Below are 17,352 nucleotides of genomic sequence, written 5' to 3'. Positions count from 1 at the left end.
GTCGCCTGTATTGATTACTTCTTGCAAATCACCGCCCCTTGGACTCTCCTCTCCTCCATTCACCTACCCGACTACTCTTTAGTTCACATAGTTTATACATAATTCTTTCTCCCTCCGTATTGGAGATTACTCTCCCGAGAGGTCTTTCTAGGTTAGCCCCCACTCACATGCACCAACACTGATGTACAGTGACACCTACTAGATATTCCACAAGAGCAGTCGGGTATGTAGTTTTATTCCTTCTCTCCCTTCCATATTTTTCCTACCCTCACTTCCACCACCATGTACCTGTTTGGTATGAGATTTACTTTGTTGTTTTTGTTATTTGTACCTTTTTTGTACACACGGTTATGTATCCTTCTTATTGTTCCTTTGGTATAATGTTTAAATGCAGTTTATTGAAGAAGGTCACTTTCTGACCGAAACGTTTATTTTGGACTGCAATAAAAAAAAATTTCAAAGCAACAACCGCAAATAAGTTGAGTGCCAAATTATTTAACATATGTCAGCCGGCATCCATCCTGAGGGTGCCACACCCATTGGTGATCACAAGCAAAGGAAGAAAATAGAAAAGGGAAATCCACCGGCACGTCTAACAGGAGAATAAAAGTTACTATTTATTAGAAAAAAAATTAAAGCTTGATTAAAAAAAAATGAAACCTCAGGTTTCTGAGGTTTCATTTTTTTATCATGTTTTAAAGTTATTTTACCCCCTGGCTAGGATCCTTAAAGGAATATCTCAACATTAATTTTAAAATGTTTCTTTTTTTTTTCCGGAGCCCCCTGCACTGCCGCATGAATACCTGTCCTGAAGATCCCACATCCCTGTGTGCAAACTGGTGCTGGAAGACTGGCTTGCATGCAGACCTTTGGGCCACTGAACGTCTTCGGTGGTCGTCGGGTAACGATTCCATCTTCCTACCCTGAACGACCGGCTCTGGAGGGCGGGTGACAAGGACCAGTCTGCATCTTCATTCTTGCGGATGCCCCAAACACGCTTGAAGTGTTAGGCTACTTTCACACATCAGGTTTTCAGTGTCAGGCTAAATCCGGCGAATGTTGGAAAAACCGGAAGGAACGCTGGGCCATGCGGCGCGATCCGGCGCTAATACAAGTCAATGGGGGAAAAACGGTTTTAATTTTTTTCGGTTCCGGTTTTTCTCTAAAGAGCCGGATTTAGCCTGAAACAAAAAGACATCGGATGTGTGAAAGTAGCCTTAGGAGGCAAGGGGTCCTGCCTAGTAGACACAAGAGGGTACAGTAGTGACACATTCCCACACTGTGCTCCCGGTCACTGGGGGGAGAGCGGAGTGACCAATTACACTTCATCGCCCAGATCACAAGCTGAATCTGAAAAAGAGGGATGATTAATAAAACACAACAAAAACCTAAGGTAGAAACGAGGCTGAGGGCCGCCCTGTGTCCACCTCCTACTGACACTAAGCTAAAACTGAATAGCTTTCTGCCAGTTGGTGTGTATATACTGCTGGGGAGGAGCTAACCCTGTTTTTGCAGTGAGTCAACCTCCTAGTGGCAGCAGCATACAGCCATGGTTTCCTGTGTCCCCCAATGAAGCGAGAGAGAAAAAACTGTTGTTAACTAAAGTACAGGAAAGATACACTGTATATCTTGGTACCGTGTTAGCCAGTGGATAGAAAAATATTTAGAATGGAGTCCTCAGTGGTTGATACCTTTTAATGGCTAACTGAAAAGATGGTAACAAATTGCAAGCTTTCAAGACTACTATGTAATTTTTGCTCTGTCTTCTGTAATAAATGCATAAATATGTGATTCTTCAGAATTTCTATTAGTCTATGCCTGATGAAGAGACCGGAGTAGTCTCGAAAGCTTGCAATTTACCATCTTTTCAGTTAGCCATTAAAAGGTATCAACCACTGAGGACTCTTAATTCTAAATATTTTGGTAACTAAAGAAGACACTTAATGGATGACAGGGAGTAAAGTATCAAGATCAGGAAGTCTGTGTGCAAAGGATAGAGAGACCAATCGCCAACGAGACAGAGGAGTATTCCAAAGTAGAAGAGAATGTCCAGCTTCACCGAATCCGTAAAAAAGAGTTTTCTTTATTCACAAACTTTAAGCATAGAGCATACAGACTTCAGCACGAGCCATATGGGTAAGAATCTCAACGCGTTTCTGGAGACTAAGCTCCCTTAATCATGTCCATCATGATTAAAGTATGTGAATAAAGAAAACGCTTTTTTACGGATTCGGTGAAGCTGGACATTCTCTTCTTTTTTGGATTCTATACGCCTGGACACAGCGGGTCCGTGCTCCCGAAGATTGGTTTATGCATCACGGGTGAGCTGGTTTATATTCCTTCTTTTTAAGTATTCCAAAGTAACATCTGTATATCCTATATGGTAAATATCCTGGTTATGTATAGTTTATTTCAATGCAGATGTAAATAGATGGCCTTAATAAAATACAGTACATAGAATATTCTGTAGGGTGGAAAATGCAGTGTGCGCTCCAAATAATGCCATGTTCATGTGTACTGGAGGCTACACAATCAATTATTGTGCAGAAGACCGCATATTTGTTGCGTCTTTCGCAGTTTTACTTAGTGGGATATGGACCAAGGAACCAACAACAGCATCTACAAGTCATTTCTATGTTCTAACCGTGTTTGTGTGGGTTTCCTCCAGGTTCTCCGCTTTTCTCCCAGACTCCAAACACATACTGGTAGGGAATGTAGATTGTGAGCCCCATTGGGGACAGTAATGAAAAAATGTTTGTAAAGTGCTGTGGAATATGTTAACGCTATACGTATAAGTGAGCATGATAAATCTATGCGTATAAAGCCTAATTGATATGTGGGTTTATGTGCATTTTGTAACACTAATGTAACTATTCTATACTTATTTCTCCCTGTTCTTTTACAAGTAGCAATTGTTTGAAATGAGTGAACACGGTGAAACTGACACTTGTATATATACAACTCCATACAGCTTTTTTCACAAATCCAGAAGGCGGATGTCTCCAGAGCATTGCAAAAAGAGCCGGCAGAGCCTGCAACTGAAACACCCCGCCATGAGCAAGAAGAGATGGGTATGTCTGCAGATAAAACACTACTGCATCTTAGAATGGCAAACAAAACTAAAGGACAAAAAACAACAGTCAAAAAGCCCATTAAGAGTAACAAAGTCTAAATCTTTATTATTATCATTGGAACAGGAAAAAGGGACAAATGGGGCTAAACAAGAGTAAAATCAGATGTAACCGCATCCAGTTAGAACGCAGGCATGTCACAGGCATTAGGTACATACTGTATATCGACAGTGCATGCGTACGATCTATATTAGGATGCAATCCAAAAGTAACAACACATAATAGTAAATACGAATACCTTAATGGAATTAAGCAATAAACCACCTGCGCTTTAGTAGATATCAAGGTACAGTGAGAGGGCTGTGCCCAGCAAGCGTAGCAATACCACACCTGCGTGCGCGTTAATATAATAAATTCAATAGACAAACTGTGCCCACCACACATATAATCCTGGTTTGAGCCAAAGCTAACAGTGTTAAAGTGTCTCTTAGTATACACTTACTGGTTATGGAGATGAAGATGGCTGCGGAGATCGGAGAAAGTGCAAATCAATTGTTGCTTGGCGTGTTGCGCTGCTCCGTGCAGCTGGAGGGAAGGGGGGGCCAAAGCCAGGTGTCCCCAGATAGGTGGCTCAACGCTGGGTGTCTGGAAGAGCAGGAACCGCCAACTCCTAGCGTTTCCTACTATGAATACCTTAATGGGTTGCAATGACAAGGATTACCGTGGCACGCCCGACCACCCACGGTAATCCTTGTCATTGCAACCCATTAAGGTATTTGAAGACACAAAAGAGCACAGTAAAACCAAAACAACTCCGTTACGAAAAAAATCACAGTAGTCAGCAAGTGCTAGTAAAAAGATGTAAAAAAAAACAGGGTATTTGGTTGATACTTTTTTTTTTTTTGCAAAAAATGTATACTTAGCTGCTCCATATCTCCAAATTAAATTAAAATACTTTTTATTAAATATATCTTAAAATTACAAAAATCACAGTGACATAAAGCAAAAAAACAAGATCAAAAAAGTGCACCTATCCTCACACTATCCCTACACTTTGCTGCTCTCCCTACCTAACAGTGGAGGTTGGCACCCTGATAGAGTCGATTCTGGCGCCCCCACTCAACGGCGGCTATCCACTGCTCACCCTATCAACCACCTATAACACTACAGGTGGGAAAACAATGAATTTATATAAAGAGATGAAATATAGTGTGGAGAGAACAGCAACAAAAAATAGGTGCACAGAAAAAAATCCCCAATATTGTCCAAAGTATTTTGATAAATATGGGACAAAAAATGACAAGGGGAATAGTAGTCCAATATACAATGGTTCAAGAAAAAAATATTAATATATAAACCAAAACTGTACATGAACAGCCTATCTCAGCCATAGATAGGATAAGCCCAATATGAGCCTCAGTAGCATAGTTAGTGCAGTCCTTTAACCCTATGGTATACGGCCTAAGGCTGTCAACCACAGACAATAGATGATTAACAATTTTTTTGTTGCTGTTCTCTCCACACTATATTTCATCTCTTTATATAAATTCATTGTTTTCCCACCTGTAGTGTTATAGGTGGTTGATAGGGTGAGCAATGGATAGCCGCCGTTGAGTGGGGGCGCCAGAATCGACTCTATCAGGGTGCCAACCTCCACTGTTAGGTAGGGAGAGCAGCAAAGTGTAGGGATAGTGTGAGGATAGGTGCACTTTTTTGATCCTGTTTTTTTGCTTTATGTCACTGGGATTTTTGTAATTTTAAGATATATTTAATAAAAAGTATTTTAAGGGACTACATACTTAGCTGCTCCACCAAACGTCAAGGTATACCCATATAGAGCAGTCCTAACTGATGTATGCAATCCCTATCTGATGTATATAAAAACATTGAGGGACGCGGACAAGAGGTATTTTCTCGCTTGGTCGATCTGGTCCCCTACGTCAGCCAGCTCATCTGCAAGGACACCAGAGACGATAACCTGGCCGAGATGTTTTGCCCAGGCGGAGACAGCCTTGGCTACCCAGGTAGCTGCAAAGGCTGGGCAGAGGGAGGAGCCCGTGGCCTCAAAGGGGGACTCGGCCAGAGATTCAATGTGTCTGTCGGAGGCTTCTTTTAAGGAGGAACCGTCAGACAGCGGAAGTCTAGTATTTGTGGTTAGCCAGGAGATCGGGGGGTCCACAGAGGGAGAAGCTGCCCACTTGTTACGCACGTCAGGTTGAAAAGGATACAGTACGCTCATGCGTTTTCTTCCCTGGAAATGTTTGTATGGGTGCTGCCATTCCACCGCAAAGATCCTGTTGAACTCGTCACAGTTGGCAAAAGCACGGGGAGGGCGCATCATTTTCCTGAAAGACAGTCTGCTCAGAGGAAGAGACCTGAGTCCTTTAAGTTAAGAGTCTCATTAATGGCGACAATTAAACTATCCACCGTGTCACGCAGTTTGGAGACCTGTGCTGAGTCCAGATTGGAATCTGACTCAGAACATGGGTCTGACTCTAGCGCCTCTGGAGCATCGGATGAGGGGAAAAAGGAGGGAGCTGGAGTCCTGGAGGACAGTGACAGAGATGATGAACTGAACGGTGAAGTAATGCCAGCGCGCTTTTTGGAACTTCTGGACTTCTTGCGAGGGGAATCCCTTTGGGTATGCAAGGGGTTAACAGCCGACTCATCCGGGGAGGGTGCAGTATTGGGAAGCCGTTCCAAAACCAAGACCAAAGTGTGAGATACGTTGGTTAGGTCAGCTACCGACTGAGACAGGGATGTCACCCACTCAGGAGGGGGCGCGCACTTGTTTGCTAGCAGTGGGGGGACTACTGGGAAGACATATTAGATGGTCCGCAATTATGGCTAAGAGATGAGGTCTGACCAGAGGAAAACTTCTTGTTATAGGAGGAACATACAAAGTGTACCATGATGGGAGTGAGACTCCCTAGAGTCACAGGAAAGATATATATCTTGGTACCGTGTTAGCCAGTGGATAGAAAAATATTTAGAATTGAGAGTCCTTAGTGGTTGATACCTTTTAATGGCTAACTGAAAAGATGGTAACAAATTGCAAGCTTTCGAGACTACTCTGGTCTCTTCATCAGGCATAGACTAATAGAAATTCTGAAGAATCACATATTTATGCACAACACAGCACAGAAAAATCCCATAGATAAGTAAGACAGGTGACGAGGTATTTGTATTTACTATTATGTGTTGTTACTTTTGGATTGCATCCTAATATGGATCGTACACATGTACTGTCGATATATGTACCTAATGGCTGTGACATGCCTGCCCTTAGCCTTCTATCTGGATGCGGTTACATCTGATTTTACTCTTGTTTATCTCCATTTGTCCCTTTTTCCTGTTCCAATGATAATAATAAAGATTTAGACTTTGTTACTCTCAATGGGCTTTATGACTGTTGTATTTTGTCCTTTGGTTTTGTTTGCATATTGTGGTTGCAGTTGGCTCCTATTATAGTCCATAGGATGAGATGTGGAAGTATTCTTATTTACTTTTCTATTATAGTTGATGATTAGTAGAGGATTTCCTACAATTTTTCCACTATACTATGCTTGCCAATAACATTGTCTGCTATCTTAGAATAGCAGCATATCCCAGTATTCAAATATAAAGTGCAGGTGCAAAGCAACTCTGTCCCGGTCCAGGGATGATCAATCTAAATAGAAAAAACCTGATCGTAGCACCCAAAAATAGTAGTGCCCAAATGTGTGGCATGTTTATTTAAATCCTTAAGGACCAGAGGTATTTCTGTTGCTGGGTTTCCATTTTTTGTTCCCCTTTTTCCCAGAGCTATAACTTTATTTTTCCATAAGTATGGCCATGTGAAGGCTTGTTTTTTGCAGGACCAATTTTACTTTTGACCAACGCCATTGCTTTTACTAGATCGTGTACTAGAAAACGGGAATAAATTCTAAGCGCGATGAAATTGCAATAAAAGTGCAATTCCACAATTGTGTATTTTGTGTGCAATTCCACAATTGTGTGTTCACTAAATGCTAAAACTGACCTGCCATAATGGTTGTCCAGGTCATTACGAGTTTGTAGATGCCAAACATGTTTAAGTTTCTTTTATTTAAGTGGTGAAAAAAAAATCCAAAGTTTGTCAAGAAAAAAAAAGAGGGGTGATTTGAAATATCATATTTTTTTTAATATAATTTTAAAAAAACCCCGCCCTTTTTACTTGCTTCAATAATCTTGATCATCTGATTTATCGTGTCACACATAGCAGGGCTGCAGCCCTGCCATGTGTAACAACAATGCTCATCTGGTATGAGCGCCAACCATCAAGCAGTGCTCATAGCAGTTCAGCAATGACAACCACAGAAGTCTCCTGCAGAACCCTGGTTGCCATGCCAACACATCGATGACCCGCGGTCATGCGATTTGGTCGCCGATGGACGGTAGCTAAGACGTGCATCTGGTTTGTGCAATTTAAATGCCGCTGTCAGATTTCTTTTGGGGGGCGAGGAGCTATAGCGCTATTCCAGAGCTTTTGTATATTTCTGTTAGATCATGGACCTGAGTGGGGATTTTTTTGTGGATTGAGTTGAAGCTTTTGTTAGGAACATTTTACATAATATTTGGGATCACATTTATCCGACACTCTACGCTAAGCACTTACATCGGGATTTCCATCTAAATCTCCAAGTGACGTGACAGATGAAACCCCAATGGATCCATTCACTATAATGAGACAGCAGAGTTACTCTGGACTCCATCTGAGCTCTGTTCCGCTGTGTCCTTTTCAGAAGTGTACAAAACTGTGGCTGACTATGGTTTTATGTACGCCTAAAAAGATGAACAGCGCCAGGTCAAAAGCCAGACGGTGTTCACAGTGCCTCTATCTGCCTCATTATAGGGAATCTTCATCTGAAACACTCATTTGAGAGATTTACACAAACTCCGGTGTTGGCGCAGGATAAATGTGAGCCAAGCCTTACTGCAATCACTGGGAAGCAGAATGAACAAATCAACAGCATTGTTTTTTTTTATATTTTACGCAGTTTCTCATGCGGTAAAAGCGATTAGACGACTTTATTCTTCTGATTGGTGCGATTACAGCAATACCCGATATATATTGTGTTTTTATGTTTGGCTGCCGTTACACACTAAAAGATGCTTTTTATTGCAAAAAACTTTGTTTATTTATTGCCATATTTTGATAGCTATAATTTTTCCAAATTTCGGCTGACAATCATGTGAGGGATTGTTTTTTTGTGGGACGAGTTGGTTTTTATTGGCATCATTTTCAGGCACATTACATTTTTGTAATTCTTTCTATTCCAATATTTGAGGCAGAATCACCAAAAAACAGCAATTCAGAATTTTTTTTTTATGCCATTCCACATGTGGTAAAATTGATAAGGCCACAGGCATAGGCTTATGCTGCTGTCGCTAGGAGGTTGACACCAGGCAAAAAAAAATTACCTTGTCAGCAGTATACACCCACTGTCTGGCACAAAGCTCATCAGTTAGTGAAAAAAGCAGTAGAAGAAATACAAAACACAACTATGTACAGGTCCAAGAGAGGCACATAAGCCCAACATAGGCACAAACCAGAGAAGGTGCTGTGTCCCCCCAATGAAGGCTCCAAGAAAGATTTTACGGTGAGTACCAAAAATCTCTCTTCCTTTTATCACTTCATTGGGAGACACAGTTAACCATGGGACGTCCTAAAGCAGTCCCAAGTTAGGGAACAAAATAACTTGGATAAATTGGCTCCGACGGCGTTTTATCATTTATTTTTACGGTGTTCTCTGAAGGGGTTAACTAGTGGGACAGTTTCATAGGTCAAGTTGTTCCGAAAGTGACAATACCAAATATGTGTATTTTTTTTTTTTTACATAAATAAATGTATTTATTGATTATATATATATATATATACACTCACCGGCCACTTTATTAGGTACACCATGCTAGTAACGGGTTGGACCCCCTTTTGCCTTCAGAACTGCCTCAATTCTTCGTGGCATAGATTCAACAAGGTGCTGGAAGCATTCCTCAGAGATTTTGGTCCATATTGACATGATGGCATCACACAGTTGCCGCAGATTTGTCGGCTGCACATCCCAAAGATGCTCCATACAAGGCAGGATGGATCCATGCTTTCATGTTGTTTACGCCAAATTCTGACCCTACCATCCGAATGTCGCAGCAGAAATCGAGACTCATCAGACCAAGCAACGTTTTTCCAATCTTCTACTGTCCAATTTCGATGAGCTTGTACAAATTGTAGCCTCAGTTTCCTGTTCTTAGCTGAAAGGAGTGGTACCCGGTGTGGTCTTCTGCTGCTGTAGCCCATCTGCCTCAAAGTTCGATGCACTGTGCGTTCAGAGATGCTCTTAGGCCTACCTTGGTTGTAACGGGTGGCGATTTGAGTCACTGTTGCCTTTCTATCAGCTCAAACCAGTCTGCCCATTCTCCTCTGACCTCTGGCATCAACAAGGCATTTCCGCCCACAGAACTGCCGCTCACTGGATTTTTTTTCTTTTTCGGACCATTCTCTGTAAACCCCAGAGATGGTTGTGCGTGAAAATCCCAGTAGATCAGCAGTTTCTGAAATACTCAGACCAGCCCTTCTGGCACCAACAACCATGCCACGTTCAAAGGCACTCAAATCACCTTTCTTCCCCATACTGATGCTCGGTTTGAACTGCAGGAGATTGTCTTGACCATGTCTACATGCCTAAATGCACTGAGTTGCCGCCATGTGATTGGCTGATTAGAAATTAAGTGTTAACAAGAAGTTGGACAGGTGTACCTAATAAAGTGGCCGGTGAGTGTAAATATATATATATATATATATATATATATATATATATATATATATATATATATATATATATATATATATATATATATATATATATATATATATATATATATATATAATTTTTTTTTTTTTTTTTTTTTTGGGGGGGGGGTTCTTTATTTTGTGATTTTTTTATTTATTTATTTTTTAGAGTACAAGATCAGTGTCTGACATGCAGGGAGGAAGCGTGTCAGCTCATGCTCTCAGCATGCTCTCAGTGACAGGCCACCCTTCTTTGCAGACCCCGAGGCCACCTCTCGGCCCAGGGTCACCATGGAGACAATCAGCATAACGCGATCTCTTCATGTTAAGCCAATGGGAGCAGAGAGGGAGCTCACTTCCTCCCCGATGCCCCATGATGTCGTTGTCACTATTGACAGCGGTATTAGAGGTGTTAAATGCCCATGATCAGTGCTAGCACTAATTGTGGGCGTTGCTGCAAGGTGTCAGCTCTCACATAGAGCTGACACCCGCATTTGAATGATCATGAGGCAGTGACCATAAGGTGGTGTTCAGCGTGAGCCCATGCGATCATGGTGCAGAATATATGGTGATTTGTGGGAACGTGGTGCTGTATACACTACCGTTCAAAATTTTGGGGTCACCCAGACAATTTTGTGTTTTCCATTAAAACTCATACTTTTATTAATCAAATGAGTTGCCAAATGAATTGAAAATCTAGTCCAGACATTGACAAGGTTCGAAAAAAAGATTTTTATTTGAAATAATAATTTTCTCCTTCAAACTTTGCTTTCGTCAAAGCATGCTCCCTTTGCAGCAATTACAGCATTGTAGATGAGTCGCCCGCCAGGGCCTAGAGGTACTCGGTACCGGGTACGGTCGTCGTTAAAGGGGAGATCACGGTGGCGGCGACCCGGTCCTGGCGCCTAAGTAAAAGGGATAGTTTTTAAAGGGAGTTGTAAAGCAATAAAATTTCATAACGCCACCGGTCAGGGGTGACCGATGCTGCTTAAAACGGTCCTCTGGGGGTGATGGTACGGCAGCAAGATAGTATCACTTCCCACAGGTGAAGCTTGGTCCCCAGGGCTCCCGATGTGTATGGCAAGGGTGGTGAATGCCGGCAAATAAATGGAGGAAAAAGGGTTTTAGCGTCTTTACCTGGCTTACTTGGTTGTAAACAGCCACAGTCCAGAGTACCAGCAACAGGTGGTGATGTGGTCTGGCCGGCCTGGAGGCAATGGTGGATCCCTCTCCCAGGTGAGGTCCGTAAGCCTTCCTGCTAGCGCTCGTATGCGAGGTCCTTGCTGCCTGCGGTTCCCTTACAAAGTCCTCTCTCTCCTGTCCTGGTACAGTTACCCGTATGGTGGACAGTGCGAGCCTTTTTATAGAGTCTCTATCACGACCCAGGCTCTTTGTGTACTGCTGCACCTCTAGGTGTGGGTGCGGACAAATTACATAAAGTCCTTTGCCCTCTGGTTCTGCTATGCGACCTAGAGTTCAACACAACCTCGGGCTCCCGGTGCCCGATCCTGCGCTTCGGCTCAGAGGGTGCCCAGTCACAGTTCCCCTCTAAGCCCTTTCTTTATCCTTTGCCCCTTTCCTCAGATTCTCACTACATTATAACCCTTCAGGTTATCTTCCATTCCTGGACCTGCAGCTCACATGTGGCTGCACAGCCCCACTCTCTGCTCGCACTCCTCTCCCCTTCTCTGTCTCTGAACAACTCACTAACTCCTCCAGACCAGAATACATACGTCTAGAGGAAGCTCCCCTGAATCCGGGTTCAGAGCTCCCCCTTCTGGCCTGGATTCAGAATGTGTTGCATGTAGGTGCTTACCTGGTAAAGGAAATCCTCCAAGCATGATATCACCCTCCCCTAAAGGAAGGCAACATCACTGTAACAACCGGTTACCTGGGGTGTTACACAGACCTTTGGCATTCTAGCAGTTAATTTGCTGAGGTAATCTGGAAAAATTTCACCGCATGCTTCCAGAAGCCCCTCCCACAAGTTGGTTTGGCTTGATGGGCACTTTTTGCATACCATACAGTCAAGCTGCTCCTACAACAGCTCAATGGGGTTGAGATCTGGTAACTGTGCTTGCAACTCCATTACAGATAGATAGAATACCAGCTGCCTGCTTCTTCCCTAAATAGTTCTTGCAAAATTTGGAGGTGTGCTGTGGGTCATTGTCTTGTTGTAGGATGAAATTGGCTCCAATCAAGCGCTGTCCACAGGGTATGGCATGGCGTTGCAAAATGGAGTGATAGCATTCCTTATTCAAAATCCCTTTTACCTTGTACAAATCTCCCACTTTACCAGCACCAAAGCAACCCCAGACCATCACATTACCTCCACCATGCTTGACAGATGGCTTCAGGCACTCTTCAATTGTTCTGTGTCTCACAAATGTTCTTCTTTGTGATCCAAACACCTCAAACTTGGATTCGTCTGTCCATAACACTTTTTTCCAATCTTCCTTTGTCCAATGTCTGTGTTCTTTTGCCCATATTAACCTTTTCCTTTTATTAGCCAGTCTCAGATATGGCTTTTTCTTTGCCACTCTGCCCTGAAGGCCAGCATCCCAGAGTCGCCTTTTCACTGTAGACGTTGACACTGGCATTTTGCATGTACTGTTTAATGAAGCTGCCAGTTGAGGACCTGTGAGGTGTCGATTTCTCAAACTACAGAATCTAATGTACTTGTCTTGTTGCTTAGTTGTGTAGCGGGGCCTCTCACTTCCCTTTCTACTCTGGTTAGAGCCTGTTTGTGCTCTCCTCTGAAGGGAGTAGTACACACCGTTGTGGGAAATCTTCAGTTTCTTGGCAATTTCTCGCACTGGAATAGCCTTCATTTCTAAGAACAAGTATAGACTGTCAAGTTTCACATGAAAGGTTTTTTTTTTCTGGCCATTTTGAGAGTTTAATGGAACCAACAAATGTAATGCTCCAGATTCTCAACTAGAACTAGCTCAAAGGAAGGTCAGGTTTATAGGTTCTCTAATCAGCCAAACTGTTTTCAGCTGTGCTAACATACTTGCACAAGGGTTTTCAATGGTATTCTAACCATCCATTAGCCTTCTAACACAGTTAGCAAACAAAAAGGTCCATAAGAACACTGAAGTGATGGTTGTTGGAAATGGGCCTCTATACACCTATGAAGATATTGCATTACAAACCAGATGTTTGCAGCTAGAATAGTCATTTACCACATTATCAATGTATAGAGTGTATTCCTGAATCATTTGAAGTTAGCTCCATTGGAAAAAACTGTGCTTTTCTTTCAAAAATAAGGAAATTTCGAAGTGACCCTAAACTTTTACACGGTAGTGTATATACATTGCTTGTCAGGAAGAGGTTAATCCCAATAGATTTTGGAATAATAATAAGTTCCACAATTGGATGTGTAATAAAAAATTATCCTGTGCTGTGATATTATAAATATGCCCCTGATATGTACTGTGTAATCGTTGTGTCTGACCATGGAGAGCTGCTCCAGTTTATAGTTGGCACATACCACAATTCCTGACCCGGGGGAGTTGCATAAGTTGATTATGATAAGAGAGTATAAAGACAAAACATCAGGGGATCACAGCTGCTGATTTCTGAGGTAACACATTTCCCTGCCTGAGGTAATATAGGAGTGAGTGATTCTGCTGCATCTCCAGCCCTCTGAGCTCTTCATAAATCAAATCTGTGATGTAGGAACTGAGCTCATAAACACTCACTACTGTGATAAAGCAAGGAAGTCTGTTACATCAGAATGCAGCAGCTATGAGCCAGGAGCTCTGGTATGTGCCCACCATGAACTAGAGCAGCTCTGCATGGTCAGACACAGCCAGTTCACAGTACATTGCAGGGGCACATTTATATAATTATCCCAGCACAGGATAATTTTTATAACACATCCAATAGTGGAAATTTATTATTATTCCAAGATGTATTGATTTAGGGTACAGCTCGGTGGCTCAGTGGTTAGCACTGCAGCCTTACAGCGCTGGAGTCCTGGGTTCAAATTCCACCAAGGACAACATCTGCAAGGAGTTTGCATGTTATCCCCGTGTTTGGTTGGCTTTCCTCCGGGTACTCCGGTTTCCTCCCACATTCCAAAGACATACTGATAGAATTTAGATTGTGAGCCCCATCGGGGACAGCGACGATAATGTGTGCAAACTGAAAAGTGCTGTGGAATATGTTGACGCTATCTAAATAAAAGATTATTATTCAAATGTATTTTATTCTCAGGATAACCCCTTTTAAGATTGTGCATCTGTAAAATCAGAATTTACTTCTTTGTGCTTATCTGTATCTATAGACTTACCACAGCTGGAGATGTCCAAGATATCAGATGTCTGCTCCTCCATTGCTGAAGAGCCTTTACATACAACGCTAGACTCAAAAGATTATAATCAAGCACCAAGTGATACGGACCACTCTGTGCACGAGGTAAAGACCTGGTTCTGTGCATAATCAACACATCTACCCACCACTGGAGAATAGTAGTATAAATATCTCTAGGCATGGTGCTGGGGGTCAGAGAAAAAACACAATTCAAGCCTTGCATTGGCTACACATGTAAGGTGGTGAAAGCTTCTACCATAGATAGTGGGCACTGGGATCAATACCTACCTAACTAGCCCCAACTTTTGATTATGAACCGTGTTACTAACATGTCTGCATTGTTATAGGAGTATGTTGATGATTTGTTGGGTAATTCTCCAAGATGTCTGGATGAAGAACTTAGTGTAAGTATTGGGGACCAAAAATTAGTCTAAATTATTATTCTGGAAACTCAATAGTGTGGAGGCACGAGTATTAAGGTAGCTTTATACTCATCGTTCTTTGGAAAAAAATCCACTGCCAAAGCCAGAAGGGGATTCAAGGAATGGAAAATCTTTAGGAAGGACGTAAACTTTCTTCCTGATGGAACCTCTTCTGGCATTTAGCCTAGATACTGAATGAAAAGCCGCAGTGTGAAATCCCCTTAAACTAGTATTCATTATTGCATTATCAATGGCTATTTTCTTTGCTGCTATTTTCTCAGGGGCCGACACAGCACATCCAAAGCACTGATGAGCAGCATTGGAACAAACGGACACAAAACCTCCTCAGTGGCCTGCGTGTAAGAACCATGAGCAATGAGACAAGTAGGAGACTGTATAGCCTTTGTTCTAGTGGCAGCCAAACCTCAAATGTGATTGATTGGCTGTTATTGATCATGTCCCTATAAGGAAAACGTAGGATTTTCCATGAACAGATAATATAGCAGTAATACAGAACATACTGCTAACTATTTCACTTCTGAATAAGTGTATAGTCCAGTGTAACAATTCTTCCATTTCCTTTGTTGCGCAGAAACTGAACCAGTCCGGTGAAGACTCCTTTAGTTTTCACAATCTGTGTAGAAACGACAAGCGGAAACGGGTGTCAACCAAATTCTACAGTTTCTTGGTGCTAAAGAAGCAGTCTGCCATCAAGATGACACAAAATGCTCCGTACGGCGATATCACGGTCATTCCAGGACCTCTATTCCACTCTCTGTAATCGCAGGCATAAGCAAAAGATGTTATTTATTTCTACATTTCTGTTTGTCTCTTTTACTTAAAACTCATTTATAATTAAAATAAGTTTCTAAATCACCACAAACTCGCACACACACCACACTTTCACATTGCAATAATATCAAGCCAAATTACCAAGGCTATAAACATATTACACTTTCATAACGGGTAATATCAGACCTCAATCTAACATACAAGCATTTTCATCACACGGATCCTCCAACACATGCCGCATAACTGATGCACAATAGTCGCACATAGAGGGGCTACAGGTTTGTAGTACAGGTCTGCTTGGTCATGTGCTTTTAACCTTATCTGAAGCCACATAGTTTATCATTATAATTTTAGCATTTGACCCTGAAGCGCTGATGTCCAGAATCCAGATATCTGGGGCGGGAGAAACTCATTCATACGGACAATTTCAAATTTGTTGCCAGTATGAAATTAATTTAATGAATTTTTAGGACACTGTGACCTTGCTTGTTTTTCTTAGCAGACATCAGTTTACAGAAAGGGATGAGCATGACTATCGTTTATAGGATTTGGTCCTCACATGACAATATTATCTACTTATAAAGTGACCGCTATTCTGTGGGTCATCCAGCTACGGACTGCATATGGATAAGCATCATTATATCATAGTGCAATCATTGACTGTGCTATCAGCTCAGCTCCACATATATTAGTTGCTCCCTGTAAGGTACATTTACTTTACCAGAACAATAATCTAGGTACCCGAAGAACATCCTAGGCTTACTGCATTCGTTATATTGTGTTGTCAACTATTTATTTATTTACCTTTTGTTCAATAAATTATTACACCACTGCCCTGGAGTTGTTATAGACTTCATGTTTGTTTTTTCTAGCAACATCCATCATTGCATCTTGGTGAGTTGTGCAGTCACTGGGTCTAGTCCATTGCACTGACTGCTATCACTACAGACCCTTGGTTCTGTCCATTAACAAAATAGTCACTGGATTTTTATTTCACTGTGACGGTGAATTTCTTTCACTTCCTATAGAATCAATTTGGGTTATAGTTGTATATCAGGGATTTGCTTATAATGCAACTACTTTGTTGCAATCAAATCTTTCAGCTTTGTATGTTGCAAATCTATTTTTTCACGGCTGCCTTTCCAGCTACAATGTGACAACATTTATAACAAGCTTTGAACCAACTATTACAGGCAGGAGTGACCTTCCATAGCGTGCACTACTACTACTTAAATTTGGTTGGGGCAATCATGTGCACCTCTGGGCTAATGTGGATTTAATATACCCTCTGTGGTGCAACAATACACACAGACTATGGGCTCCATATACATAGACTATGTGCCAGAACACTGCAAATTATAAAAACATGAGATCCTTTATTGCTATTCACATTAAAAACGTAAAGTACCAAGGCAACATTTTTTATTTTCTAATCAAAAAGTGCAAGAGCCATCCATCCACATGAAGGTGTACCTTTTTATATGGATGGTCCCTACCACTTGTGTCTCATCTCTCTGTGTCAAGCGAGGCAACACCTGAAATGGGGAAGAGAAAGGAAAACCGGGTAAAGCTTGTAATTAAAACCTTGCTAGGAAAGATGGGTGGCTAAGCGTTCTGTAAAACTACATGGTCACCAACCAGTATCTGTGTATGTACAGATGTAAAGTGCTTCTAAGTGCATGGAAAGTGTGGAAACAGATAAAAGAGGAGAATGGATTCCGAGGGAAAATGAGAGAAGGGAAAAACTGGGAACACATTAGTGAGATGCCTTAAAAGATAAATTTTTAGATCATGTATAAAACTGTGGACACTAGGAACCTGATTGTCTGGGGTAGTGCATTCCAGAGAACTGGAAATTCTTGTAGATGGGAGAGGAAGGTTTGTACTATGGAAGATGTTAGTTTCTAGGTCATTAGCAGAACAGAGAGCACCGGAGAGGATG

The 17,352-nt window shown here is 41.9% G+C and overlaps 1 protein-coding gene across 11 annotated transcripts in view; it reads left to right on the top strand.

Moving 5' to 3' along the window:
* RAD21L1 (RAD21 cohesin complex component like 1) overlaps nucleotides 1-16,245 on the top strand; it is a 69,351-nt gene extending 53,106 nt beyond the window's left edge. For 9 of the 11 annotated variants that reach the window (XM_077253028.1, XM_077253027.1, XM_077253034.1 and 6 more), the window contains exons 10-14: nucleotides 2,972-3,071; nucleotides 14,171-14,301; nucleotides 14,544-14,600; nucleotides 14,900-14,977; nucleotides 15,211-16,245. In XM_077253028.1, coding sequence (XP_077109143.1) covers nucleotides 2,972-3,071; nucleotides 14,171-14,301; nucleotides 14,544-14,600; nucleotides 14,900-14,977; nucleotides 15,211-15,399 — 555 coding nt within the window. In that variant the 3' untranslated portion in view covers nucleotides 15,400-16,245. The remainder of the gene's footprint in view (nucleotides 1-2,971; nucleotides 3,072-14,170; nucleotides 14,302-14,543; nucleotides 14,601-14,899; nucleotides 14,978-15,210) is intronic. The other 2 variants (XM_077253036.1, XM_077253037.1) reach the window with 1 other exon arrangement.
* The last annotated feature ends 1,107 nt before the right edge of the window (nucleotides 16,246-17,352 follow it).

Source organism: Ranitomeya variabilis, chromosome 4, assembly GCF_051348905.1.
Source record: "Ranitomeya variabilis isolate aRanVar5 chromosome 4, aRanVar5.hap1, whole genome shotgun sequence".
In the NCBI taxonomy this organism is placed as follows: Eukaryota; Metazoa; Chordata; class Amphibia; order Anura; family Dendrobatidae; genus Ranitomeya; species Ranitomeya variabilis.
The sequence above is the reverse complement of the archived record's forward strand: the minus strand, read 5'-3'. Positions and strand labels throughout refer to the sequence as shown.